The 26,936-nt window shown below is 39.2% G+C and overlaps 1 protein-coding gene across 3 annotated transcripts in view; it reads left to right on the top strand.

Moving 5' to 3' along the window:
* Positions 1-26,936, top strand: part of pamr1b (peptidase domain containing associated with muscle regeneration 1b) — a 295,871-nt gene that overhangs the window by 210,156 nt on the left and 58,779 nt on the right. For all 3 annotated transcript variants that reach the window (XM_052597023.1, XM_052597024.1, XM_052597025.1), the window contains exon 3: positions 10,100-10,225. In XM_052597023.1, coding sequence (XP_052452983.1) covers positions 10,100-10,225 — 126 coding nt within the window. The remainder of the gene's footprint in view (positions 1-10,099; positions 10,226-26,936) is intronic.

Raw genomic sequence — 26,936 nt, 5'->3', positions numbered from 1 at the left:
CTGAGCACCAGGACAGCCAGACACAGGAACAGTTTCTTCCCTCATGCCATCCATCTTATGAACACTTGACAATAACTGTGGAACACACACAGAGGTGGGAAGTAGCGAGTTACATTTACTTCATTACATTTACTTGAGTACATTTTTTGGGTAAATAATACTTTTGGAGTATATTTAAAGATGGGTACTTTTACTCTTACTTATGTACATTTTTGGAGACGAAAACTGTACTTTTACTTCGTTACTGTTGGCCACGCTCCTCTCGTTACTTTATCTTTATGCAATACAAGTTATAAATGCTTCCGTTTATTCCAAATGCACCCTCTACTTTAGTCTTGGCAAAAGGATGCCCATTCATGAATGATTCATTATTTTGAGTCATTTCTATTCAAAGGCTTGATGAAACCAGTTGGCAAACCAGTGAATTGGTTCATGAATCTGTTTGAATGATTTGTTTAGTTCCCTGCCACGCGCTGAGCCATCTGAAGTAGTTCACTCAGAGTTGTAAAAGAAAGTTTAAGAACATCAAGAGCATTGGATATGTGGCTTTGGATCTACATTCAATTGAAAGCAAATGTGCAAAGGCTATTGTTTGCTAGCGATGAAGTTCTTTATTAGATGAACACTGTGAGTGCTGTCTATTGTTCAACAGGTATAGATAGGCTACTTTCGATTACAGTACACAATACCACTATGACTTTACAAGGTTTGTTGTACGTGTAACTATTAATTCTTAATTTTTACATTAAATAAGCTGTGACGGAGTATAAAATTAATATCCACCAAAACTGTGTTAGCTCTGTTCCAGGAGGAATACCTTTCCTAGACACAATTAACATTGATATTTCCACAATATTAACGCATGCAGAAATATACATTTATTTACATTTTGCAGAACAGACAGAAGAAGATCCATGAGTACATTTGGTTTGTTATATTCAGATGTTCGGTAATTTAGCGGTCATGTTTTCACTCTTCTCCGTGTCAGAGGTTATTTATACATATATAATACATAATTAATATACTTTAAAATATAATTTAATTCAGAATCAGAATTTTCATCAGCTGTTTTCAGAGTCATGATCCGTCAGGAATCTTCCTAATATATATATATATTTTGCTGCTTAATATTCTTTAGAACCTGTGACAGTTTGTTTGGGATTATTTCATCAATAGAAAGCCAAAGAAAACATCACTGATAGTAAATTAACATATTGTAATGATTTTTTGAGGATTAAATTACACTGAAGATGGGTGTAGACGTTTAAAAAAAGGCTCAGAAAGAGCTTCTTCCCCGAGGTTGTCACACTTCTGAACTCCACGCCACCAATCTAACCTGCACTTGGTCTGCACACTGTTCTAGCTATCACACTGTAAAATGTCTAAAGTTGTTACTGTACAAAGCACAGTAAACTATTTCTATAAAAATATCATTGCACTTCTGTTATTTTGCATAGAATAAATTGTTTAACAATACTTTTGCACACTCATCCAACTGTATTTATTACCACTGTGCTCACTTTGCTGCTTTTCATAATGTATATATATAATCCCACATTGCTCTGTTCATAATGTACATACAATCCATACACTGCATTCCTATTTACATTCTGTATATACTCTGCTCAATACTGTATATAGCAACTCCACTGTACATTCTGTAAATCATAGCTTCACTTACTCTGCACTTTTGTGTATATAAAACACTAAAAATTTTCTTGCACTTCTGGTTTGATGCTAACTGAATTTCATTAGCTCTGTATTGGGACTCTGCATAATGACAATAAAGTTGAATCTAATCTAATCTAATCTAATATATATATATATATATATATATATATATATATATATATATATATATATATATATATATATATATATATATATATATATATATACCTTAGATTTATTTACTTTTTAATAACAATAGCATGCTGTCCCTGTCCCTCTATGTTCAGTAGTATTGTATTAGTTCGCTAGTGCATTTCTTCATTTTCCCACTAGGGGTCAGTATCACCTTTACTGTTTTGGGGAGTTCTTCTTCGATTATATTTTGCATGCACTATGAGTGTGCTCTGTTGGTGATGTGTTGAGGCAGCGGGCAAAAAGTTTGTTACACGCAGTGTGAGAAAATGTCCGGAGGTGTTGACATGCTATAATCCTCTCAGACCCCTTATATCTTTGGGAAGCTTTGACATATAATAATCTGTAAGTAATTAATGGCCAATTTTGTTTTTCTAAATGTTCTGTTACTTAAGAAGTTATTTTAACTCTTACAAGCAAGAAGTTGTTTGTGATCTAAGTCAAGGTAATGTTGCTAGCTTCTGTTTAGTATGTGGTTGCGCAGTTTCTTATAAGTCAATGTCAGCTCTGTTTTTTTACACAACTCAGGTCGTCAGGTTGTACATACAGCTTGTCAAAGTAAACAAGTAGCTTTTGTTTTCCTGTGTAGCTTTGATCAAGGCTTGCTGAGTTCATGTTCTACTAAATCTAACTAAAGAAGAAAGACCTGTTATACTTTTACAGAATAGTGAAAAAAGAAAGTTATAACACTCTTCGACAGTAGCAGTAAATACATCGAACAGTATTTTGAACTGCCTGTTAATCTGTGCACTGAAACTGCAATTTACTGAAGTATATTTTGCAACCACATTATTTAAAAATGTAATCTTGTGATTCTTATATATTGAATCCTGATCACTTCCCACATTTAAATCCACAGCAATGTGTCTTGGTTTGTTAAATAATTTATTTTTATTAAAATTTACTTGTATGTTTACAGTTTTACAAAATCAGAAAAGAGAGGTCTTCAGTAAAGGCAGTAAGAAGAAAACTGTCCTGTCATTCCTGGAGCCACACCACTCTCTTACTGAATGTTTAGCTCGCTGCATAGGCTGAGTAGCCACACACTCAACCGAGGGCAGAAGATTTCCCCTAAGACACCTACTTCCATTAGACGTGCTTGAGACTATGTGAATGCTCACTTCACCAACTTCGGTTTGCAAGTGAAAGAAGAAGAAAAGCCTGACACAAGACAAATGATCAGTAATAATGACTCTCACCATCTACAACAGAGCCAAACACCAGTCGCTTCCTCTCCAGGTGAACATCTCACTAATTTTGTAGACAGGGAACAGCTAAAAGCCCCCTCCTACACACATAAAAATTGACTTTTCACCCCAGCCTAGAACTTCAGTGACTCCACAGACTGAACTATCAGATCTAGCAACCTAGCTAGCACGTTGTGATCTGCTGGCAGTGGGACTCAAGGTTTTCGACAACTGTCCTGAATCCTACTTGTCCTGGAAGTCCATCTTCTGCAACACCATAGAAGGCTCAACCTCAAGCCCAGCGAATAGCTTGACCTGTTGACCAAGTGGCTCAGTGGGGAGTCACTTCAATACCTTTATCAATACGCTCTGAGGATCAGGGCGGTCCATATGAACAACCCACAAGCAGGCCTCCAACATTTGTGGCAGTGTCTAGACAAGAGTTATGGCACTCCAGAGTTAGTCAAAGCATCACTCTTCCAACGCTTACAGACTTTTCCTAAGATATCCAATAAAGACGCTCACCTGCTGCAGGAGCTTGCAGATTTTCTGCTAGAGTATGCACAAAGTGAAAAGTTATCTGCCAGGCCTAAGCTTACTTGACACCCCAAGGGGGATAAACCCAAAAGTTGAAAAGCTACCTTATGGACTCCAGGAGTCATGGGTGAAACAAGGAACAAAATACAAAAGAGACAATGGTGCAGTTTACCCACCTTTCTCATATTTTGTTCACTTTGTAAATGACTATGCTGAAATGAAAACAGACTTTGACTTTATGTTACAAAGATCAAACATAGTAGCTCCAAAAGTTGACAAGACACTGGTAAAACCAACCAGATACAGAGTTCCTGTTACGGTGAACAAAACAGATATCAGTCAAACAAACGCCACAACTCAAACATCCATTTTCAATCCGGACAACAATGTCCTATTCACCACAAGCCCCATTCACTCGCTAAATGCGGGGGATTTAGATCAAAAATACTGGATGAAAGAAAAGGTATTCTCAAAGAACACGCTATTTGTTATAAGCGTTGTTCCTCCATAAATCACAGAGCTAAATACTGTAAAGCCATTATTCAATGCTCAGAATGTAATAGTAATGTGCACGTGTCCGCCATGCATGCTGGTCCTCCTCCGTGGATACCTAAAGACTCTAACCCTCTGCCTCAGAACCACAGCGGGGAGTCCGATTCCCAAGCCCTGTTACTACAATCGGTTGCACAGAAGTGTGTGGCCAAAGCCTCAAAGGTAAATCCTGCTCTAAGATTTGCTTAGTCAATGTGTATCCCTGCACATCCCCTGAAGAGAAAAGGAGCATGTGTGCCATGTTAGATGATACTAACAGAATGTGATCAGATTCCAGATAAAAGGGACAAGATTTCCACCTCTGAGGCTGTGTTGGTTCACCATCATCTACAGGCAATCGCTTCGGAGATTCCTCCTCTGAACCCATCAGCAGAAATCCTTCTCCTCTTGGTCAGGGAAATCATCCAAGCTCACAATGTCAGCAGTCAGGTGAATGGTCCAAACAGTGCACCTCATGCTCAACGCCTTGATCTGGGATGGGTAGTTATAGGTGATGTCTGCCTCTCACAAACCCACAGTGAACTCTTTTAAGACAAACATTTTCAACAAACGGCAACCACACCTTCCTCAGCGCCTGTGAGAACAAAATTTATATCAAAGACAAATACACAGAAAGCTGTCATACACTTGATAAGACACCAGTTGAATTGGACAGACGAATTTTCCAGCAAACAGCAGATGATGACAAAGTGGCACTTTCAGCAGAATATGCTTTGTTGTTGGACATTATGCACAAAGACTTTGCAAAAGATGATGCAAATAATTGGGTAGCTCCACTCCCATTCCGCGCTCCCAGACAGTCGTTTAATGTCGCTTTGCAAAACGCTAAAAAGGAAACCTGAAATGAGGGAGCATTATGTTGAGTTTTTGGACAAAATCTTTAGTAAAGGCAAGGCAGAACCAGCTCCTGCTCTTACTTCAGACCAAGAAAGCTGGTATCTCCCTAGTTTTGGAGTTTACCACCATCAAAAGCTAGGGAAAATTAGGGTAGTCTTCGATTCGAGTGCTCAATGCAGCAATGTTTCTCTCAATGACATGCTTCTAAAAGGGCCAGATCTCAATAACACTCTTGTGGCAGTTCTGATGCGTCTCAGGTCTGACACATACGAAGTCATGGCAGACGTGGAGCAAATGTTTCACAACTTTCTAGTTTGAGAGGATCACCGCGACTACCTTTATTTCTTGTGCTTCAAAAACCATGATCTGGATGGAGAAGTGCAGGAATTCAGGATGAGGATACACGTACTTGGGAACTGCCCCTCCCCATCCGTGGCCATCTATGGACTGAAACGGTCAGCGATAGAGGGAGAAAGGGAATCCAGCAGTGATGCAAGAGAGTTCATTGAATGTCACTTTTATGTAGATGATGGACTGAAATTATTCTCTTCCACAGATGAGGCCATTGACATTCTCTTTAGAGCTCAGAAGATGCTGGCTCAATGTAACATACGCCTGCACAAAGTCTCATCCAACTGTCCAATCATAACAAATGCTTTTCCAAGTGAGGACCTTGCAACGGACATGCAGGGTCTTGACCTCGGGCAGACTACCCCACCCATGGAGCGCAGCTTAGGCTTGGGCTGGGACCTGTCCACAGACCTGTTCAAGTTTCAGGTAACAGTCAATCAAAAGCCCTTCACTAAACAGGGAGTGCTGTCAGTCATTAATAATGTGTTCGACTCGCTTGGCTTTGCTGTCCCAGTCATTGTAGAAGGCAGGGACATACTTAGAGACATTTCCACTGACATTTGTGAATGGGACACCAAATTGCCCAAAGACAAATTACAACAGTGGCAACAATGGAAAGACTCCCTCAAATATCTACAACAATCTGAAATTCCCAGAATGTACACCTCAATACCACTATCTGCAGCTCTAACTAAGGAGATCCATGTTTTTTGTGATGCCTCCACTAAGGCAGTGGGCACTGTTGCTTACCTCAAACTCACAGATAGAGACGGGCACAGTGAAGTGGGTTTCCTTCTCTGCAAAGCACGGCTTTCCCCCAAACCAGACATCACTATACCCAGACTTGAACTTTGCACAGCAGTCCTGGCTGTTGGGTGGCTGAGTCCTGGAGGAGCTAGACATTGTAGTCGAACAGGTGAGCTTCTACACAGACTCCAAAGTAGTGCTGGGTTACATCTTTAACAAAAAGATTAAAAAAATTATGAAAGCAGTGATCTTTTCAGAGCGCATTGGAGGCACGTGCAATACCTCGCCAATGTTTTCTGGAGCCGATGGCAAAGGGAATACATCCCAGCACTTCAGAACCACCGCAAATGAAAAACAGTAAAACCAAATCTACAAACAGGAGATGTTGTTCTGCTAAAGGAGGCACTTGAACATAGGAACAACTGGCCACTTGGTTTCATCACCAAAATCTTCCAGAGCGAGGATGGACTTGTAAGGAAACTAGAGGTGAAGATTTTCTGCAAGGGTGAACTCAGTTGCTACACAAGACCTATATGTGAGGTTGTGTTATTGGTGTCTACGGACAGTACTAAGAATCAGGTATTTTATCTGTATTAATATGCTAGATGTCAGGCGGGGAATATTCTGTCCCTTTATGTACAGTAGTATTGTATTATATCACTAAAGCATTTCTTTATTTTCCCACTTGGGGTCAGTATATCCCTTACTGTTTTTGGGAGTTCATCTTCGATTATATTTTGCATGCACAATGACTGTGCTCTGTTGGTGATGTGTTGAGGCAGCGGACAAACAGTTTGTTACACGCAGTGTGAGAAAATGTCCGGAGGTGTTCACATGCTATACTCCTCTCAGACCCCTTATATCTTTGGGAAGCTTTGACATGCCATAATTAGGGTTGCTCCGATCACTATTGGCCGATCGTTATGCGCATCGCGTCTGTAAAGCTAGTTCTAGAGGTTAGCATTGTTAGCTGAGAAGATGCGCAAATCCACGTTCATTTTCAGCGTTTATTTGCGCATCTTCTCAGTTAACAATGGCTCAGTGTAGTAACAGCTGCTCTATGTGAAATCAGGCACCTGCTGGAATTTACCGCTGATTAGAGAACCAGCTTTACTGACGAGATGCGCATTAACGATCAGCCGATCGTGATCGGAGCACTCCTAGCCATAATCTGTAAGTAATTAATGGCCAGTTTAGTTTTTTCTAAATGTTCTGTTACTTAAGAAGTTATTTTAACTCTTACAAGCAAGAAGTTGTTTGTGATCTAAGTCAAGCTAATGTTGCTAGCTTCTGTTTAGTATGTGGTTTAGAGCTGCAACTAACGATTATTTTTTTTGTTGACTAATCTAACGATTATTTTTTCGATTACTCGACTAATCTAATGATTATTTTTATTTATTTTTAAATTAATTATTAATCTAATGTTCTTTTTTGATTAGCTAATTCTTTGGATAAATTAAAAAAATATAAGTACAATTCTAAAATAATATGTCAACCTTTATTCATTTTTTCCTCAAAAATACTTAAATGTGGTTGAAGTTTTTATTGTATACAAAAATAAAGAGGCAAAGACAATTATTTTATTATGGTAAATATGAGTTTACGATAGCGCTTCTAATTAAACCACAGTAGCCACAAATTTACAGTTGTCTGAGATGTCATGAAATGTTCTTTAGCATCAGAAACCATAAAATGTAGTCAGGGTTCTGCTATGGTTTATTCTCATAATAGGTAAACACAGGGTACAAGTTAACACGATCACATTTCCTTGATTAAACAGCTGCACAATGTGCTGCCGAGAGTCCTGTCTTGAATCCAGAGATCTGGAGCTAGTTCAAGTGTAGATCGGTAGCTCGGTGGTTTGTGACTGTTGTTTGCGGTGTGCCGTCTTTTAACTCATGTTCGAAACCCGCACCAACACAGACTTACTTAATTTTTTTATTTATCCTAATTACTTCAGCCGCTACAGGTGATCATACCAATTACTTTTAATCTTTACAAGAATATCAGAATCATGCAATGAGCAAGTCTGCGTTTATTAGACACTTAATAATATCACAACAGTTTGGGCTTTTAGAATTGCCGAATCTGCTGCGGTCGTTCCATCACATCTGCAGCGGAGACCTGAACCAGGATAACACAGTAACCAGTTAAACCGTAACACCGGAGAGTGCCAGAATGTTTTCTTCTGAGGTGCTCGTGCATCGCAGTTGTTCTGCCGTCGTGCACCATATCGGTTTTGCAAATGGAACGAAGGACCATTTTATTTGGCCTCTGTTTAAAGTATTCTCATACTTTTGTTAACAGTGGTCTCTGTTTTTGTGAAAGAATGCAACTTTCTCCATTCCCAGGAGCAGAAGCCGCCATTACGCGAATTATAAACACTGTGACGCATCGACGCATTTCACGCACGCCGACGTATTTTCGTAGTCAACGTAATCGATGACGTCGACGCGTCGTTGCAGCACTAATGTGGTTGCACAGTTTCTTATAAGTCAATGTCAGCTCTGTTTTTTACACAACTCAGGTCGTCAGGTTGTACATACAGCAAGTAGTTTTTGTTTTCCTGTGTAGCTTTGATCAAGGCTTGCTGAGTTCATGTTCTACTAAATCTAACTAAAGAAGAAAGACCTGTTATACTTTTACAGAATAGTGAAAAAAGAAAGAAAGTTATAACACTCTTCGACAGTAGCAGTAAATAAATTTTGGGACTATAAATATGTCGAACAGTATTTTGAACTGCCTGTTAATCTGTGCACTGAAACTGCAATTGACTGCAGTATATTCTGCAACCACATGGTGGCAAATTGACACAAACTGAATTATTTAAAAATGTAATCTTGTGATTCTTATTGAATTCTGATCACTTCCAGCATTTAAATCCAAAGCAATGTGTCTTGGTTTGTTAAATAATTTATTTTTATTAAAATTTACTTGTATGTTTACAGTTTTACAAAATCAGAAAAGAGAGGTCTTCAGTAAAGGCACTAAGAAGAAAACTGTGTCCTGTCATTCCTGGAGCCACACCTTCTCTTACTGAATGTTTGGCTCGCTGCATAGGCTGAGTAGCCACACACTCAACCGAGGGCAGAAGAATGCATATAATCCTTTGTGTAAAGGTCTTCTTTTAATTTTGAATGAGTAGACTGTAGCCTAGGATTATCCTACGTTTTAAAATTAACTCACTGTAAACATTTTTTTTAAAGATGTTACAATGTTGTATCATAACTTTATTGTTGTTTTACTTCCTCCTGTTATCTCATTTTACAATTACATTAACTTCACAATCTGTCCCTTTGTGCCACCTGGCGGTAGTTCAGCAAATGATTTTAACACGCGACTGAATTACACTTAACCTTGCGGCGGTAATACCCATTTAGGTTGTCAACCTACTGTAGTAACTGTCACGGAACGCACACAATAAGGTATATCCAATAGCAGTTTTTATTGGGGTAATCCAGAATCATAAATCAGCCAGGCAAAGGTCAAAATCCAGGTAAGCAGTCCAAAACAAGAAACACAAACAAAAACCAGGGAACACAAAATACCGGGTGACATTAACCGAGTACTCCGTGACAATGACAGAAACAATCCGGGTACATATATACAGGTGCAGACAATGTGAGTGGGAACAACTGTGTACAATTAACAGTGATGAGTCCAGATAAAGGCTGTGTGAAATGCAGTTCCTGAAGTGGGGTGATGATATGGGAAAGTGAGACCTCTAGTGGACACCCAGGGATACACAAACCAGACACTGTGACAGTAACTAACTACTTGAGTAGTTTTTTGTTTTTTACTTTTTTACTCTTACTCAAGTAACTTTTCAGATTATTACTTTTAGTTTTACTTGCACGTTGTTGACATTATTTGTCTAATGGAGATGGCTGGTTTAACTACAGAAAATGGCAGAAAACATGGAAAACACCAAAGCGATTTACATCTTCTACACTAGTGTTTCAGAACAAAGTCTCAATATTTAATGGCTCTTTCTAATTCTAGTTGTTTTTCTTTTTCCTCTTCAGGCTGCAGCATATTTGAGAACTGCAAGCGCTGTAACAATGGCACATGGGGCCCAAGAGATGATTTCTTTATAAAAGGGCAGTACTGTGCAGAGTGTCGCCCAGGCTGGTCTGGTGGGGACTGTTTAAGTAAGTTACTTACACTGCAGTTTTTGTGTATTCAGAGTAATGATATATTTTAGATATATCTGAGAATGTCTTTCTCATCAACATGACTGTGAAATGCTCAGTGTTCGATTACATTAATCATGATGCCATTTTTTTCTATTAAATATCAACTAGCTTAGCTGGATAAGCATCATTATTCTGAATTGTTTTACTCGCATGCAATCTCCCAGCCTTGGAAGTAAAAACACTATTATTACTGTATCAATGTTCTGCGTTGGTCATGGGCCCTGTGTCTCACAAGATTTCCATTCTTCATACATCGCTTTTTACATCTGAGATGATTCTAATCTTCAAATTATGATAACTTACCCCTGGGTTATTTTATTCTTCAAATAAATTTGCAAATATGATTAAAAAACTGAATTTATATGAGATAACTGTGCATTCTGGTGTTAGTAGTGTTATCGTATACTTTGTGTCAGATTGATGATTTTTGACCCTGATTTACAGCTTGATTTATGTGGGGTCCAGTCATCGTTGACTGACAGGTTGTCACATGTCAAATGTATACACGGTCAGATTTGGATTGATTTATGGCTATATGACCTGTCTGTCACAGTGACTGCCATGTCACTGGGTCCTGTCACCCTTGATTGACATGACAGAGGTGTGTGTAAATCAAAAGATCAAACAGATGTCAGATTTGACTTTTGATGTATTTATTACTGGATATATGATGGTTGTATCTCTAACCAGAGCTGTGGGGGGTTCTGTGGAGTTCCTTCCTGACATGTTAACTCACTTCCAGTCAGGAGGTGTTTGGGTTCTTCCTGGAAAAAAATGGCTGAGCAAAAGTGAGTGTATTGACACCTTGACAGGGTCAATGTTTGCTTGATCTGTATGTTATATGTTGATACCTATACACCAACAGTGTGGCTACTGACTGTTCTACATCCACCTCTGAAATGATGGGTCTGAGCTCATGCAAAATGTGTTAATTTTATATTTCAAAAGAAGCAGGCTGGATTCCGAGAGCTACATGGATATTTCAAGATAAAATATTTTCAAAGATCCTTGTGCCACATTCAGTATTCACACACACACACACACACACACACACACACACACACACACACACACACGTTACCAAAAAGTGTGTTGAATAATGAATTTAATTGAGCAAATTCAAGGAATACTGACATATATGAACTCAGTAAAGCAGAGAACACAACGAGCTCGCCAACATTACAGCAGAACTTTTTACAAAAGAAAAAACAAAAAAACAGACACTCACACACAAAACCTTTTACAATCACACATGACAATATAATACTAATTGTGATGTTAAAAATGAAACCATTATGATGACACCACACAAAGATCACCTAAAAACTTAGTCCAACAAACAAATTGTGAAAGGCCGTCCAAAATCTTGATATGGCTAAATCTTGGGGTGTAAGAAAAATGTAATTTACAAAACATTGTGATTCTTAGATGTGAAACATCCTTGACATGGTCTGTTGGAATGCAAAAATAGTCATAAATGTTTTAGGACGGTTATTTACACAAATGGTATGACAACTGTATATCATGTCACTTGCATAGAAAATTCATTACCAGTTTATCAGGGTCAAAGGGAAATGATGATAATAGTTGAAATATCCTTAGCTTGTACATTTCTTTCATTTTGAAAATCACAGCTGCTGGTGCTTTAATTTTTTTTGTAAACCATTTAAAGGGGTGGTGAAATGCTATTTCATGCATACTGAGTTTTTTACACTGTTAAAGAGTTGGATTCCCATGCTAAACATGGACAAAGTTTAAAAAATTAAGTTGTACATTTGAAGGACTATTTCTGTTCCAAAAATACTCCTTCCGGTTTGTCACAAATTTCGGAAAAAAATTTTCGAGTATGGATTTGTGTGACGTTAGATGGAGCGGAATTTCCTTATATGGGTCCTAAGGGCACGTCTGCCGGAAGAGCGCACGCTCCCGTATAGCAGAGCACTGAGAGCACAGACATTCACTGGATCAGAGAGAGAGCGTCGCAACTCTTGCACTCTTTTAGAGTGAAACACAAATTAAGATATTTCATAATGAAACCTGAAAGCTTTCCAGCTGGCCCCCATCTTTTCACAGATCTTCAACAGATCCCTGGAGTTGTGTGAAGTGCCTTCCTGCTTCAAACGCTCCACCATCATCCCCATCCCAAAGAAACCCAAGATAGCAGAACTTAACGACTACAGACCTGTGGCTCTAACGTCTGTCGTCATGAAGTCGTTTGAAAAACTGGTTCTGGCTTATCTGAAGGACATCACTGGACCCTTACTGGACCCCCTCCAGTTTGCTTACCGAGCAAACAGGTCCGTGGATGATGCAATCAACATGGGATTGCACTTCATCCTGCAACATCTGGACAAAACAGGGACTTATGTGATTTTTTGTGGACTTTAGTCCGGCATTCAACACCATCATCCCAACAGCCCTTCAGACCAAACTGACCCAGCTCTCTGTTCCTAGCTCTATCTGTCGGTGGATCACCAGCTTTCTGACAGATAGGCAACAGTTAGTGAGACTGGGGAAATTCACATCAAACAGCTGCTCCACCAACACTGGCGCTCCTCAGGGATGTGTTCTCTCCCCTCTGCTCTTCTCCCTTTACACCAACGACTGCACCTCTAAAGACCCCTCTGTCAAGCTCCTAAAGTTTGCAGACGACACTACAGTCATCGGCCTCATCCAGGACGGTGATGAGTCTGCTTACAGACAAGAGGTTGAGCAGCTGGCTGTCTGGTGCAGTCTTAACAACCTGGAGCTGAACAAGCTCAAAACAGTGGAGATGATCGTGGACTTTAGGAGAAACCCACCTGCACTTTCCCCACTCACCATCATGAACAGCACTGTGACTGCAGTGGAGTCATTCAGATTCCTGGGAACCACCATCTCTCAGGACCTGAAGTGGGACAATCACATTGACTCCATTGTTAAAAAGGCCCAGCAACGGTTGTATTTCCTTCGCCAGCTGAGGAAGTTTAACCTGCCACAGGAGCTGCTGAAACAGTTCTACTCGGCCGTCATTGAGTCTGTCCTCTGTACTTCAATAACTGTCTGGTTTGGTTCAGCAACAAAATCAGACATCAGAAGACTATAGAGAACTGTTCGGACTGCTGAAAGGATTATTGGTGCTCCCCTGCCCACCCTTCAAGAACTGTATACATCCAGAGTGAGGAAAAGGGCTCAGAAAATCACTCTGGATCCCTCACATCCAAGTCACCCCATCTTTGAACTTTTGCCATCTGGCCGGCGCATCAGAGCCGCAAACACCAGAACAGCAAGGCACAAGAACAGTTTCTTCCCCCAGGCAATCTACCTCATGAACAGTTAAATGTTCTCTACTTATGCTTATAAACGTGCAATATCCTTATATTTATTTGTTAACCCTCCATCCTAGAACATTCCTGCATCTCACTCAATCCTATTCCATTATCATTTATAGTACAATTGTTTATACACTTATTTATTTGTCAATTTGTAAATCTCTCTCTTTTTTTTTTTTTTTCTGTGTGTTGTTGTCTCTGTGTACTGGAAGCTTATGTCACTAAAACAAATTCCTTGTATGCATAAGCATACTTGGCAATAAAGCTCTTTCTGATTCTGATTCTGATTCTGATAAATATAAACAGCACACTTTTTATTAATGGTTTTATTAATAGTAATTATATTAAAGAACCTTACCTCAAACATGTATGTGTTGCTTTGGAATTGGCTTGTAATGTCTGGTATGGGTCTGTCATATTATTGTACAGATGGATAACCCCCTTATTATAGAATTGTGCTATAATAACCCCTATAAATACATCTAATTATATACTCTATCTCTTGAAAAGAGACAGGAATGTAGATGTTTTTGGAGGGAGGCTGCGTCTTGTTCTCTCGCTCACAGCACTGTGAAGACTCGTTCACTTCGGAAGCGATTTTCCTACCACGGATGATAAACATTCTGAATTATACATGCCGACAGAAAACAATTTTTATTTTCGAACATGAAAAATTTACAGAGGTCCGGACCTCGGTGACCTCATAGCTGGCTACAGCCATGGTCTCGTGCATGCTTCTGGTGCAAAAAGCCATTGTGTGATTAACGATTTCAGTTCTGTTTCGCGGGTAATGGTGTTTTTAAAATTTTAAGCTCTTCATTTTTTATTGATCCTTGCTTCTTTGATCACTCTAACATGTCATGCCCAATTAAAGATGCACGAGTGTATGTACATGTGACAAAACACACCCATTAAACAGTTAACTTTGTCAAAATCATTATATAACATTACATATTTCTCAACTGTAGTAACAGTATATTAAATCTTATTTGTATAATTACTCACCGATATTGTGGAACTGTGCGACTGCCGCAGTCTGGACACGGGGAAAACAAGATGGGCTGAGTTTCCCAAAAGCTTTGTAAGCTTGTTTTTCCGGGAAAAATCGGTACAGACTATCTTTCTCTTATGAATATAATAAAACTAAAGACTTTTTGGAGTTATGAAGGATGCAGTACTACTCTATAGGTACTCAAGTTTAACAGGATATTGAGTGAAAACGAGCATTTCACCCTCCCTTTGACATTACATGATGACTACAAAATATTCAAATAGTCAAAGTGTATGTTTTCTGTTCTAGGTAAGATCATTTTCACAAGGTGTTATAGGCCTGAGTAAATAATTATAAAATAGTAGTTCTGTCGAATGAGTAAAGTTCAGTCATGCATTTAAAAAGTTTCCTGATGTAGAAATTATGATCCCTTTCAGTCGGTCACGTTCGACGTTGCGAATGGGATCTCGCCCGAGAGCCCAATCACCTTCGAGTGGTACAAAATGAGTCAATGGTACACAAAGTACCTTGGTCTGCTGGATTTGCATTGTGAGCTCCACCCCGCAGAGCAGGTATATAAGGAGCAGCACGAGCAATTCACATTGAAGCTTTCGCTTCGGAGCTGAGCACATCGCTTGCTGCTTTCACCAGAGTATTACAAGCAAAAGTCACTGGTGTTGGTGTGACGGCACAATTCAGCGGTTCGTCTGGGTTTCCTGCAACAGCTCCCGCGTTCCCCTGAGCGCTTCAACACTGCTGAAAGAGCAAATTTCTTTCACTTATGTGGATCGCCAGCACCCCCTCTGGTTCCTTTATTCCCGGAAGTGCACCAGGAAGTAACCAGTTCATGGAAGGCACCTTTAACTGCCCAAAACCATTCTGGTACTTCCTCCGCCTTCACTGCCCTCGATGGCGGGGCGGCCAAGGGGTATGCTGGGATTCCCCCGGTGGAGCGTTCTGTTGTGATGCAACTTTGTCCACAGAGCGCCTCCACTTGGCGTGGTGGTCCCAAGCTGCCCTCCAAGGCCTGTAAGTTCTTATCCACGCTTGTGGCCAAGGCTTACAGAGCTGTGGGCCATGCCGCTTCTGCCCTGCATGCCATAGCCTCACTTCAGGTCTATCAGGCCAATCTGCTCCGGCAGCTGCACAAGGGCAGTGCTGACCCAGGGGTTTTGCAGGAGGCGCGCACTGCTACCGACCTCGCTCTCGGGCAACGAAGGTCACAGGCAGGCTCCTTGGGTCAGGTGATGTCCACTTTGGTGGTCTAGGAGCGCCACCTATGGCTGAACCTGGCAGACATGAGGGAGTCTGATCTGGCTCAGCTCCTCAACCCCCCCGGTCTCTCAGGATGGCCTCTTCGACGACACAGTAGAAAGCTTTGCCCAGCAGTTCTCTGCCTCCCAGAAGCAGTCTGAGGCCATCAGACATATCCTGTCCCGGCGGCCCACTTGCTGCCTCCACCCCGCCGCCGGTGCAGTCGCCTCAGCCTGCTTGTGGGCGAAGGTGCCCCCCTGCGGCCTCCTCCACTCCCGCTCGGCCACAGCAACAGCCTTCACCCCGGCCGTAGTGAGGAAATGGCCGCAGAAGTGTGGCGCAACCCTCCTGAGACAGGCGACCCGGAGTTGGAGATGTCAGCTCGTCAGGAGATGATAGCAGGACCCCTCCTTTCCCCGGAGGAGGGCCGGGGGAGAATCCTTTGTTCTCATTTTCTTTTTGTTCCGCCACTGGCCCTGCGGCCGGTGGTACCAAAACCTACACTTAAAGAGCTGCTTCTTCTACCTCCGGGTCCCAAGAGCCCACTAATGACAGTTGGCGACCATCACTCCGGCCTGCCGCTGAAACTTCACCCAGTGGCTGGACCCCTCATTTCTATGGCCCAGTGTACCCCTAGAACCGGTGCAGACATGTTGTGTCAACAGATGCCTCTGCCATGGGCTGGGGTGTGATGTGCAACGGGCATGCTGTGTCGGGCTCCTGGACATGACCCCGACTTCAGTGGCATGTTAAATTTCCTTGAGTTGCTAGCAGTATGGCTTGCTCTGCAACGCTTCAGGGCCCTGCTGAAGGACAAGCACGTTTTGGTCCGTACGGACAACACTGCGACCGTAGCGTACATCAACCGTCAGTGTGGTCTACGCTCCCGCCGCATGTCGCAACTCGCTCACCATCTCCTCTTGTGGAGTCACAAGCATCTGAGGTCACTTCGTGCCATTCACATTCCGGGCAAGCTAAATTGTGCAGCCGACGAGCTCTAATGGCAGCAGTCTCGCCCTGGGGAATGGAGACTTCACCCCCAGTCGGTTCAGCTGATTCGGGAACACTTTGGAGATGCTCAGGTAGACCTGTTTCCCTCTCCAGAAAATTCCCACTGCCAGTTGTTTTACTCCCTGACCGAGGGCACTCGGACGCCCTGGCACACAGCTGGCCGCTGGGCCTGTGTGAGTATGCATTTCCCCCAGTGAGCCTTCTTGCACAGACGTTGTGCAAGATCTGGGAGGATGAGGAGCAGGTCCTCATGGTTGTGCCTTTTTGGCCCGGCCGGACCTGCTTCACCTACTCCTCACGATAGCCCCTCCCTGGCCAATTCCTCTGAGGAAGGACCTTCTTTCTCAGAGACGGGGCACCCTCTTGCACCCACGTCCAGGCCCTGGCGCTGCTCTGTCCAGTACGTGCGCTCTGCACCTACGTGGACAGAACTCAGTGCCTTAGGACCCTCCCGGGTACTCGCCCCTTCAGGCCAGTAAGGACCTGTTCGTTGTCAATCCGAGCAGTGCGCTATTCCCCTCAGATGAGTTCCTCAGTCAGAACCCTGGGTTCCTCCAGCACTGTTAATGTCCAACACTTGCGTACATGCCCCTTCGTCAGCCATGTGTGGGACTAGGTGCCTCCATGTGTCGTGATTCCCCTTTCTGGGTAATCCGACGTGTGTATGTCCACAGTAATTCTCTCCGCAGCATGTGCTGGCCTCACGACAGGGTGCTATCACTCACACGGGTCGCTGGAAGACAGCCATGTGGCGTTTTGTAAGGGACCCCATTCGTAACGTCGAACCTGACCGACTGAACCCTTTCACCTTGTTACATCTTGGTTACATATGTAACCCTTGTTCCCTGAGGGAGGGAACAGAGACATTACGTCCCCTTGCCACATCGCTGTTCTGCTGAACGGCCGGGTCACTGGCATTTATGGGTGCATAAATGATCTAAAGAAACAACGCTGGTCATCAGGTCATTAAAAAAAATAATAAAAAACAATAGACAGCTTGCCTTGCTTTAGTGACAAACAATGCGTTTAATCTTTTAAACATGTTTTAAATTGTAGGTGTAATTAATAAGTTTAAGCAAAATGTATATTTGTTCTTTTACATTACACATACTATCTACAGGCTAGATTAAAACATTTCTTATATAACAACAAAAAGTAAAAACAGTTTTTTAAACCACTGCTTGTGGTTTTGTCATGTCATGTACTTGATTTATTTTAAGCAATATTCAGCATCATGGTCAACCATTGTTGTTTTATTGTGCTTTATGAACTGAACTAAAGCATGATTCCGTGCATATAATATGAGGTGGATGTTGTAAGTCCATTAACACAAGCACATAGATGATACTCGCATCCACTATCAGTTAGACACCACAACATCCTTCACAGTCAAAAGTAAATTGTTAGGTGAGGTGGATTTGGTGGATAGGGATGGTGAGCAAGGATGTTGAATAATTAGGGCTCAAGCCCAAAGGGTGAGAGGCCTATTGTTTTCCTTAGGATTATTTTTTATTATTATTATTAGGGCTCAAGCCTGGAGGGCGAGAGCCCTATTGTTTTCCTTAGGATTATTTGTTATTATTATTATTTTTCTTCAAGGTTTCGGGGGCTTTTGGGGCCCTTAACATGCTTAAAAAGTCTTGAAAATTGGCACACACATTGGAACCTGCGGCCATTAGGGCCGGGCAGAGACTGATACACGGGCGTGGCACAGGGGCTCTACAGCGCCCCCTGGAATACTGAGGGCCATATATCATACATACTTGCACGTAGACACACGAAACTCGGTACACATGTAGATCTCATCAAACCAAACAACTTTTGTACTGCATGTCATAGGCTCCGCCCAACAGGAAGTTGGATATTTAGGGTTTAGTATTCATATTTTTCGTCAAAGTTGTGGGGGCTTTTGGGGTCCTTAACATACTCAAAAACTCTTGAAAATTTGCGCACACTTTGGAATCTGTGGCCTTTAGGAGCCTGCAGAGGCTGGGACCCGGGCGTGGCACAGGGGCTCTATGGCGCCCCCTGGAACACAGTCATAAATGTTGATGTATAGCTCACACATACTTGCTCGTATTAATATGAAACTCAGTACACATATAGATCTCATCGTGCTGAACAACTTTCGTACTGCATGTCATTCGGCTCCGCCCAACAGGAAGTCAGCTATTTAGAGTTATGTAAAAAGCGCATGCTCTGGAATTTGAAATACTTGTCATAGGTTTTTTTGCCGATTGCCACCAAATTCTGTCAACATGATCTCAAGACATTGGGGATGAAAAATTGCCAGGGGATTTTTGATATCTCGAACGGTTTGCTCGTGGCGAGGTGTTGAAATTATGGCGAGAAATGAGAAACAGGAAGTGTCTAATACCATCCACATACATTTCCTGATTTTAATCAAACTGCATCAGATTATTCGTTGTATGATGTCGATCGCATATATGTGACTATTAGGAGTCAAAGTTATAGCGCCACCAACTGGCAGCAGGAAGTGTGTCATTTTCAAAATGATTTGAATTCAGCATCTTATTTTTACTCGATTTGCTTCAAACTTCATCAGAATAATGTTAAAACACAGCCGATATAAATCTGCTGGGGGGATATTGATATCTAAAAATATTGTTGCCGTGGCAACATGTTAAACTGGAATACTTCTCAGGTGATTTTGAGGCATATAACATGCTTAGAATTTCATCAAACTCAGAACACATATCAGTATTTATGATAACTAGACACTGGCAAAAGTTCATAAGAGGGCGTGGAAGAGGCACTCTATAGCGCCACCTTTTGTCAAAAGTGGTGGGGTTAGTTTTAGCTACAGACACCAAACTCGGTACAAAAATTTTTCTTATCAAGACGGACAACTTTCTAATTCACAGTCATCAGCTACGATCAACAGGAAGTCAGCTATTTTGATTTGAATGTGGATTTTTTTTTACATTTAGCTGTGAATTAATGCATACTGCTCAGAGGAGAGTAACACTATACACACCAAACTTTGTCTACATGATGCCAAAACATTTTAAACAACTTAAATTGCCAATGGATATTGGATAGCTTAAACGGTTTTGTCGTGGTGATTTTTTTAAATGACAGTAAAAATGGAATTATTAATTTTCCTGCATTTTTAAATTCCAAACACTTCAAAACCTTTTTTCGTACAGAAAAAAAGTCATTCTGAGTAAATATGGATAGTTTCACGACTTTACAACACTGTATGGATAGCAGAAAATTAAAAAACTGTCAGACATCTCATCTCACTCTGTCCCTCTGTTTGAGTATATGTGCTTCAGACTTCCATTGTCTGAGAGAAATAGCGCCCCTACAGGTTCAATTCCCGGACTTTTACTTTCACTTTTAAATCGGTTAAAAATACAAATAAATACTAAGATTTAATTCACACTGACAAGCTAAACCAACATATCTGATTATTACCGGTTCAGGGCTCATGGATAAATAATTTCTGGCCAGAGATACGTGAGAAATAGGAGAGATGAATCACCGCTGTGATCACGAGCGTCTGGAGTAAAGAGCTCAGAAAAAACGAATTTATTCCTGTTTTAAAGCTTTTAAAAATAAATTATTACAGCGATATCACACAATCAACCAATTAGAACACACCAAGAGCTAAATTCAGATGTTTTTGAACTGTTTGTGTGAAAATGAATTATTTGCGGCTGCCTATCTGAAACCACCGCCTCCGATCAGCGCGTACAGTGTCGAGCTCAAAACAAACGAATTTATTCTTGTTTAAGAGCTTTTTTAAATAAAATATTACCACAAATGCACACAATAAACCCATTGTAACACTACAAGAGCTAAATGCAGGTGTTTGTGACCCGTTTAAGTGTGCAAGACTATTTGAAAGCGCGACTGGCAGAATAACATATATCTCTCGAGCTGCAGGATTCTGCCTTTCGTCGTAAGAACGAACACATCACGGACAAGATTATTTCAAAATACATAATAGCTTGGCTAATATAAACGAAAACAGCCACGTGAACATAAACTGTTGAGAAATAAATCTGAAATGGATCTACTGGATTTTAATATTAAGTGACCGCATATACCAGCTGCTTCTGTCTTCAATTTTGATCCATATAAAAAATGAAACTCATTCATCTTGGCTGCTTTTTTTAATGTGTGTACGTATTTATTTATTTATTTATTTATTTATTTATTTATTTATTTATTTATTTATTATTTTGCTCTAACAAGAATTAATCTATATTTAATTAAATCAATTACATTTTATTTTACATTTGATTTGTCCATTTCTGCATCTAAACGCCTAAAAACCTAAAACATGCTCTATTATACTATTGTTAGCAATTTCTTTATCGTCCAATTTATCTGGTGTACACTTTTATTTTCATAATAAACTTGTTTGTTAGATTATACACAGTTACAGTGGTCTATAATAAATATTGACAGGTTTTATTCAAGCTGTTTAGAATGATTGCAGTAGGCAAATGTTTTGAAATGTAAATAAAATAAAAAAAATTTAAATAAATAAATAAATAAAAAACATTGGAAAAGAATAACTGTTGTACATTTTTATACATTTTGTATAATTTCATAGTTTATGCATTATAGTTATAAAAACAAATAAATGTAGCCACTCACATAGAAATAGGCCTTATCCTTTTCTGACAGTTTTAGGGATTTTTAAAAATCCTAAAAAACCTTATTTGTGCTGCAAATAATAATTTCAAACTCAAACAGTAAATATTCAGTTCATGCTTTATAAAGCCTTGTCCCAATATTAATAGTCAGTAGTAAGCAGTTTATAAATACAGCTATAAAAAGCTTGTTCTTGGGTTATAAGCACATTTATTAAAAAGGAGAGTAAAGGGTCAGTTATCTTCCTATGAAAAATAAAAAAAACAAAAAAAAAACAAACAACAACACAGATTGATACAGAACTCAGAAATTTTATTGTGGATTTATGATAAAATCAGCCTGTAAATGAATTCATACTCCTCCAAGAAGACACAAGTTCACAGCAAACTTTTTAACATGAAGCTAATATACTGAAGATGTTAAATTGCGAATGGGTTTAGGATAGCTTAAATGGTGTGGCCATAGCGATTTATTAAAGTAACATAAAAAAATACAATCGTTATTTTACTATATCTTTAAAAATTTTCATTCCAACTCTTCATAATTTTTTATATACGTAGAAGTCATCTTTTGAAGGAAGCACAGTAAGTTTCATAGCTTTATCATTTTCAAGAGCCAGCATAAAATTAAAACTATCATAACTTATAAATCAAGCTTGCAATTCTTAGTTCCAATAATGACCACCAGATGGAGCTATAGGATTACTTTTAAATAATTATTGTAAAACAAGTATGATTTAAATCATTTATAGAAATCTTTCAAAGAAAAATAATATGTATTTTATGTATTTTACTGATAAAATGACCCTCACTTAATTAGAATAACAAGCTGAAGTATTGTGAACTGTATATTAAGAATAATTCTTTATAAGCTTTATGGACAGATACGTTTTGAGTGACTCTTGAAGGTTCAGCACCACATCCTCTTTTACCACTGTTTAAAGAATTTATCTTACAGAACAGGTGTGAATGAATTTTGGATAGCTTGAATGATTTTGCGTGGTGATTTTTTGAAATAACAGTAAAAAAGTAACCAGTAAATGTCTTTTATTTTTTTAAAGTGCAGCTTCTAAACACTTCAAAAAAATGTACACATAGAAGACAAGTCATTCTGAGGAAATATGCATAGTTCCATGACTATACAACATTATATGGATGATAGAAAATTAAAAAACTATCATACATCTGATGTCACTCTGTCCCTCTGTCACTGTGGGTAATGTGTGTGTGTGTGTGTGTGTGTGTGTGTGTGTTTGTGTGTGTGTTAAGTGAATTAGGTGTGAAACTATCAGGGAGCATTTAGTCTCCAGCGCCAACATTTTACAGAACTGCCACTTTCCTGGAGTCTCAGAATTACAATGTGCCAGGTTCTGAGAGATCTAAGATTCCAAAAAATTATTTAATTAGAATACTATGAAGTATTGTGAAATACTATATATTAAGACTTTATATATAGGCTTAATTAACAGATTAGAGTGACTCGTGAAGGACCAGCACCACCTCCTCTTGTCCGATGGTTTGAGGAATATATCTTCCAGAATCCGGGATTAAGATTTAGGAGCTCATTTTTATTCCACCTCCTTTCCTGAAAAGTCTGTCTTGCAGAATTGACTAAAAATTAATCTTCACATTAATTCCTAATTATTTTGCAATTCTTTTTGTCAGTTCTTCTTGACCTGTTTTTCTCTTCCAGCTTTCCTGGACTATTGTATAGCACTCATAAATGATTAAATAAAAAATAATGGTAGTTATTAAGATTGATATGGTTTGGAATTGGTAAAATGTGCTTGGAAAAAAATCACAATAAAACAATGTTTTAATGTTTAATTTGGAATATTAACTGACATGAATGAATGCTATATAAATATTGTTCATGTTAACATAATGTTTATAAATTAAATCTTATTGTAAAGTGTTACTAAAGTTATATATATATATATATATATATTGTTCTGTGAATGTGATTTTAAAGTCTAGATGATTCGGATTAACCCTTTAACTGCCATATCATTTAAAACCTCACTGCCAGAGGGATATTGTGAATGCATGTGCCCGCTGGGCACAGTTTACCTGATGCCACCGGGGTGGCGATGGCATTGGTGGCTTGAGCCCGCCATCGCTGCTTGCAGCTATATTTATTATTATTATTATTATTTTTTTTTTCCAACGTCTCGGGGGCTTTTGGGGCCCTTAACGTGCTTAAAAAGTCTTGAAAATTGGCACACAGATTGGAACCTGCGGCCATTAGGGCCGGGCAGAGACTGATACACGGGCGTGGCACAGGGGCTCTACAGCGCCCCCTGGAATATGGAGGGCCATATATCATACATTCTTGCTCGTAGACGTATGAAACTCGGTACACATATAAATCTCATCAATCCAAACAACTTTTGTATTGCATATCATAGGCTCCGCCCAACAGGAAGTTGGCTATTTAGGGTTTAGTATTCAAATTTTTCGTCAAAGTTGTGGGGGCTTTTGGGGTCCTTAACATACTCAAAAACTCTTGAAAATTTGCGCACACTTTGGAATCTGTGGCCTTTAGGAGCCTGCAGAGGCTGGGACCCGGGCGTGGCACAGGGGCTCTACGGCGCCCCCTGGAACACAGTCAGAAATGTTGATGTATAGCTCACACATACTTGCACATATTCATATGAAACTCAGTACACATATAGATCTCATCGTGCCAAACAACTTTCGTATTGCATGTCATAGGCTCCGCCCATCAGGAAGTCAGCTATTTAGAGTTATGTAAAAAGCGCATGCTCTGGAATTTGAAATACTTGTCATAGGTTTTTTTCTCGATTGCCGCCAAACTCGGTCAACATGATCTCAAGACACTGGGGATGAAAAATTGCCAGGGGATTTTTGATATCTCGAACGGTTTGCTCGTGGCGAGGCGTTGAAATTATGGCGAGAAATGAGAAACAGGAAGTGTCTAATACCGTCCACATACATTTCCTGATTTTAATCAAACTTCATCAGATTATTCGTTGTATGATGTCGATCGCATATATGTGACTATTAGGAGTCAAAGTTATAGCGCCACCAACTGGCAGAAGGAAGTGTGTCATTTTCAAAATGATTTGAATTCAGCATCTTATTATTACTCGATTTGCTTCAAACTTCATCAGAATAATGTTAAAACACAGCCGATATAAATCTGCAAGGGGGATATTGATATCTAAAAAATTGTTGGCGTGGCAACATGTTAAACTGGAATACTTCTCAGGTGATTTTGAGGCAAATAACATACTTAGAATTTCACAAAACTCTGAACACACATCAGTATTTCTGATAGGAACTTAAATTGTGAATGGATTTTGGATAGCTTGAATGGTTTTGCCGTGGTGATTTTTTTAAATGACCTTACAAAGGGAATCATTATTGTATTTTTAAATTGCAGCTTCCAAACACGTCAAATAATTTTTTCATACAGATGAAAAAGTCATTCTGAGGAAATATGCATAGTTTCACGACTTTACAACACTGTATGGATAACAGAAAATTAAAAAACTGTCAGACATCTCATCTCACTCTGTCCCTCTGTTTGAGTGTATGTGCTTCAGACTTCCATTGTCTGAGAGAAATAGCGCCCCTACAGGTTCAATTCCCGAACTTTTACTTTCACTTTTAAATCGGTTAAAAATACAAACAAATACTTAGATTTAATTCACACTGACAAGCTAAACCAACATATCTGATTATTACCGGTTCAGGGCTCATGGATAAATTATTTCTGGCCAGAGATATGTGAGAAATAGGAGAGATTAATCACCGCTGTGATCACGAGCGTCTGGAGTAAAGAGCTCAGAGAAAACGAATTTATTCCTGTTTTAAAGCTTTTAAAAATAAATTATTACAGCGATATCACACAATCAACCAATTAGAACACACCAAGAGCTAAATTAAGATGTTTTTGAACTGTTTGTGTGAAAATGAAATATTTGTGGCTGCCTATCTGAAATCACGCCTCCGATCAGCGCGTACAGTGTCCAGCTCAAAACAAACGAATTTATTCTTGTTTAAGAGCTTTTTTAAATAAAATATTACCACAAATGCACACAATAAACCCATTGTAACACAACAAGAGCTAAATGCAGGTGTTTGTGACCTGTTTAAGTGTGCAAGACTATTTGAAAGCGCGACTGGCAGAATAACATATCTCTCGAGCTGCAGGTTTCTGGCTTTCGTCGTGAACGAACACATCACGGACAAGATTATTTCAAAATACATAATAGCTTGGCGAATATAAACGAAAACAGCCACGTGAACATAAACTGGATCTACTGGATTTGAATATTAAAGTGACCACATTTACCACTTGTTTCTGTCTTCAATTTTAATCTATATAAAAAAGGAAACTCATTCGACTTGGCTGCTTTTTTAATGTGTGCGTATTTATTTATTTATCTTTTTATACATTTTGTATAATTTCATAGTTTGTGTATTACAATTATAAAAACAAAAATAAAATTAGCCACTCACATAGAAATAGCTTAGGCCTTAACCTTTTTCTGACAGTTTTAGGGATTTTTAAAAATCCTAAAAAAACCTTATTTGTGCTGCAAATAATAATTTCAAACTCATTTGATACTGACCTATGACATCCTGTGACATTATATTTATTTGAATTTACATAATCTCATGGATGTAACAGTAAATCTGTTCAGCTCACAGATCAATACTAAGCTGTAATGCAAGCAGAACTTTCACAAATGCTTATGAGTCATTTAAGGATTTGATAACACTGTAAAATAATGTCTAATTTGTTAACATTAGCAAATTCATTGATAACACTTTATAATAACTGCACTCATTATTAAATAGTCAGTTCATGCTTTATAAAGCCTTGTCCCAATATCAATAGTCAGTAGTAAGCAGTTTATAAATACAGCTATAAATAGCTTGTCCTTGGTTTATAAGCACATTTATTAAAAATGAGAGTAAGTTATCTTCCTATGAAAAATAAAAGATAAAAATAAACAAACAACAACACAGATTGATACAGAACTCAGAAATTTTATTGTGGATTTATGATAAAGCCTGCAAATGAATTCATACTCCTACTCATACTACTCCATACTCCTTTTTCAACATTATGCCTATATACTGAGATGTTAAATTGTGAATGGGTTTAGGATAGCTTAAATGGTGTTGCCATAGAGATTTATTAAAGTAACATAAAAAAATACAATAGTTATTTTACTATATCTTTACAATTTTTCATTCTAAATCTTCATAATTTTTTATATAAGTAGAAGTCCTCATTTGAAGGAAGCACAGTAAGTTTCATAGCTTTATCACTTTCAAGAGCCAGCATAAAATTTAAACTATCATAACTTATAAATCAAGCTTGCAATTCTTAGTACCTATAATGGCCACCAGAGGGAGCTATAGGATTACTTTTAAATAATTATTGTAGAAACGAGTATGATTTAAATCATTTATAGAAATCTTTCAAAAAAAAA

This window comes from Carassius gibelio, chromosome B25 (assembly GCF_023724105.1).
Source record: "Carassius gibelio isolate Cgi1373 ecotype wild population from Czech Republic chromosome B25, carGib1.2-hapl.c, whole genome shotgun sequence".
NCBI lineage: Eukaryota > Metazoa > Chordata > Actinopteri > Cypriniformes > Cyprinidae > Carassius > Carassius gibelio.
Note: the sequence above shows the minus strand (reverse complement) of the source record. Positions and strands in the feature narration are given on the sequence as shown.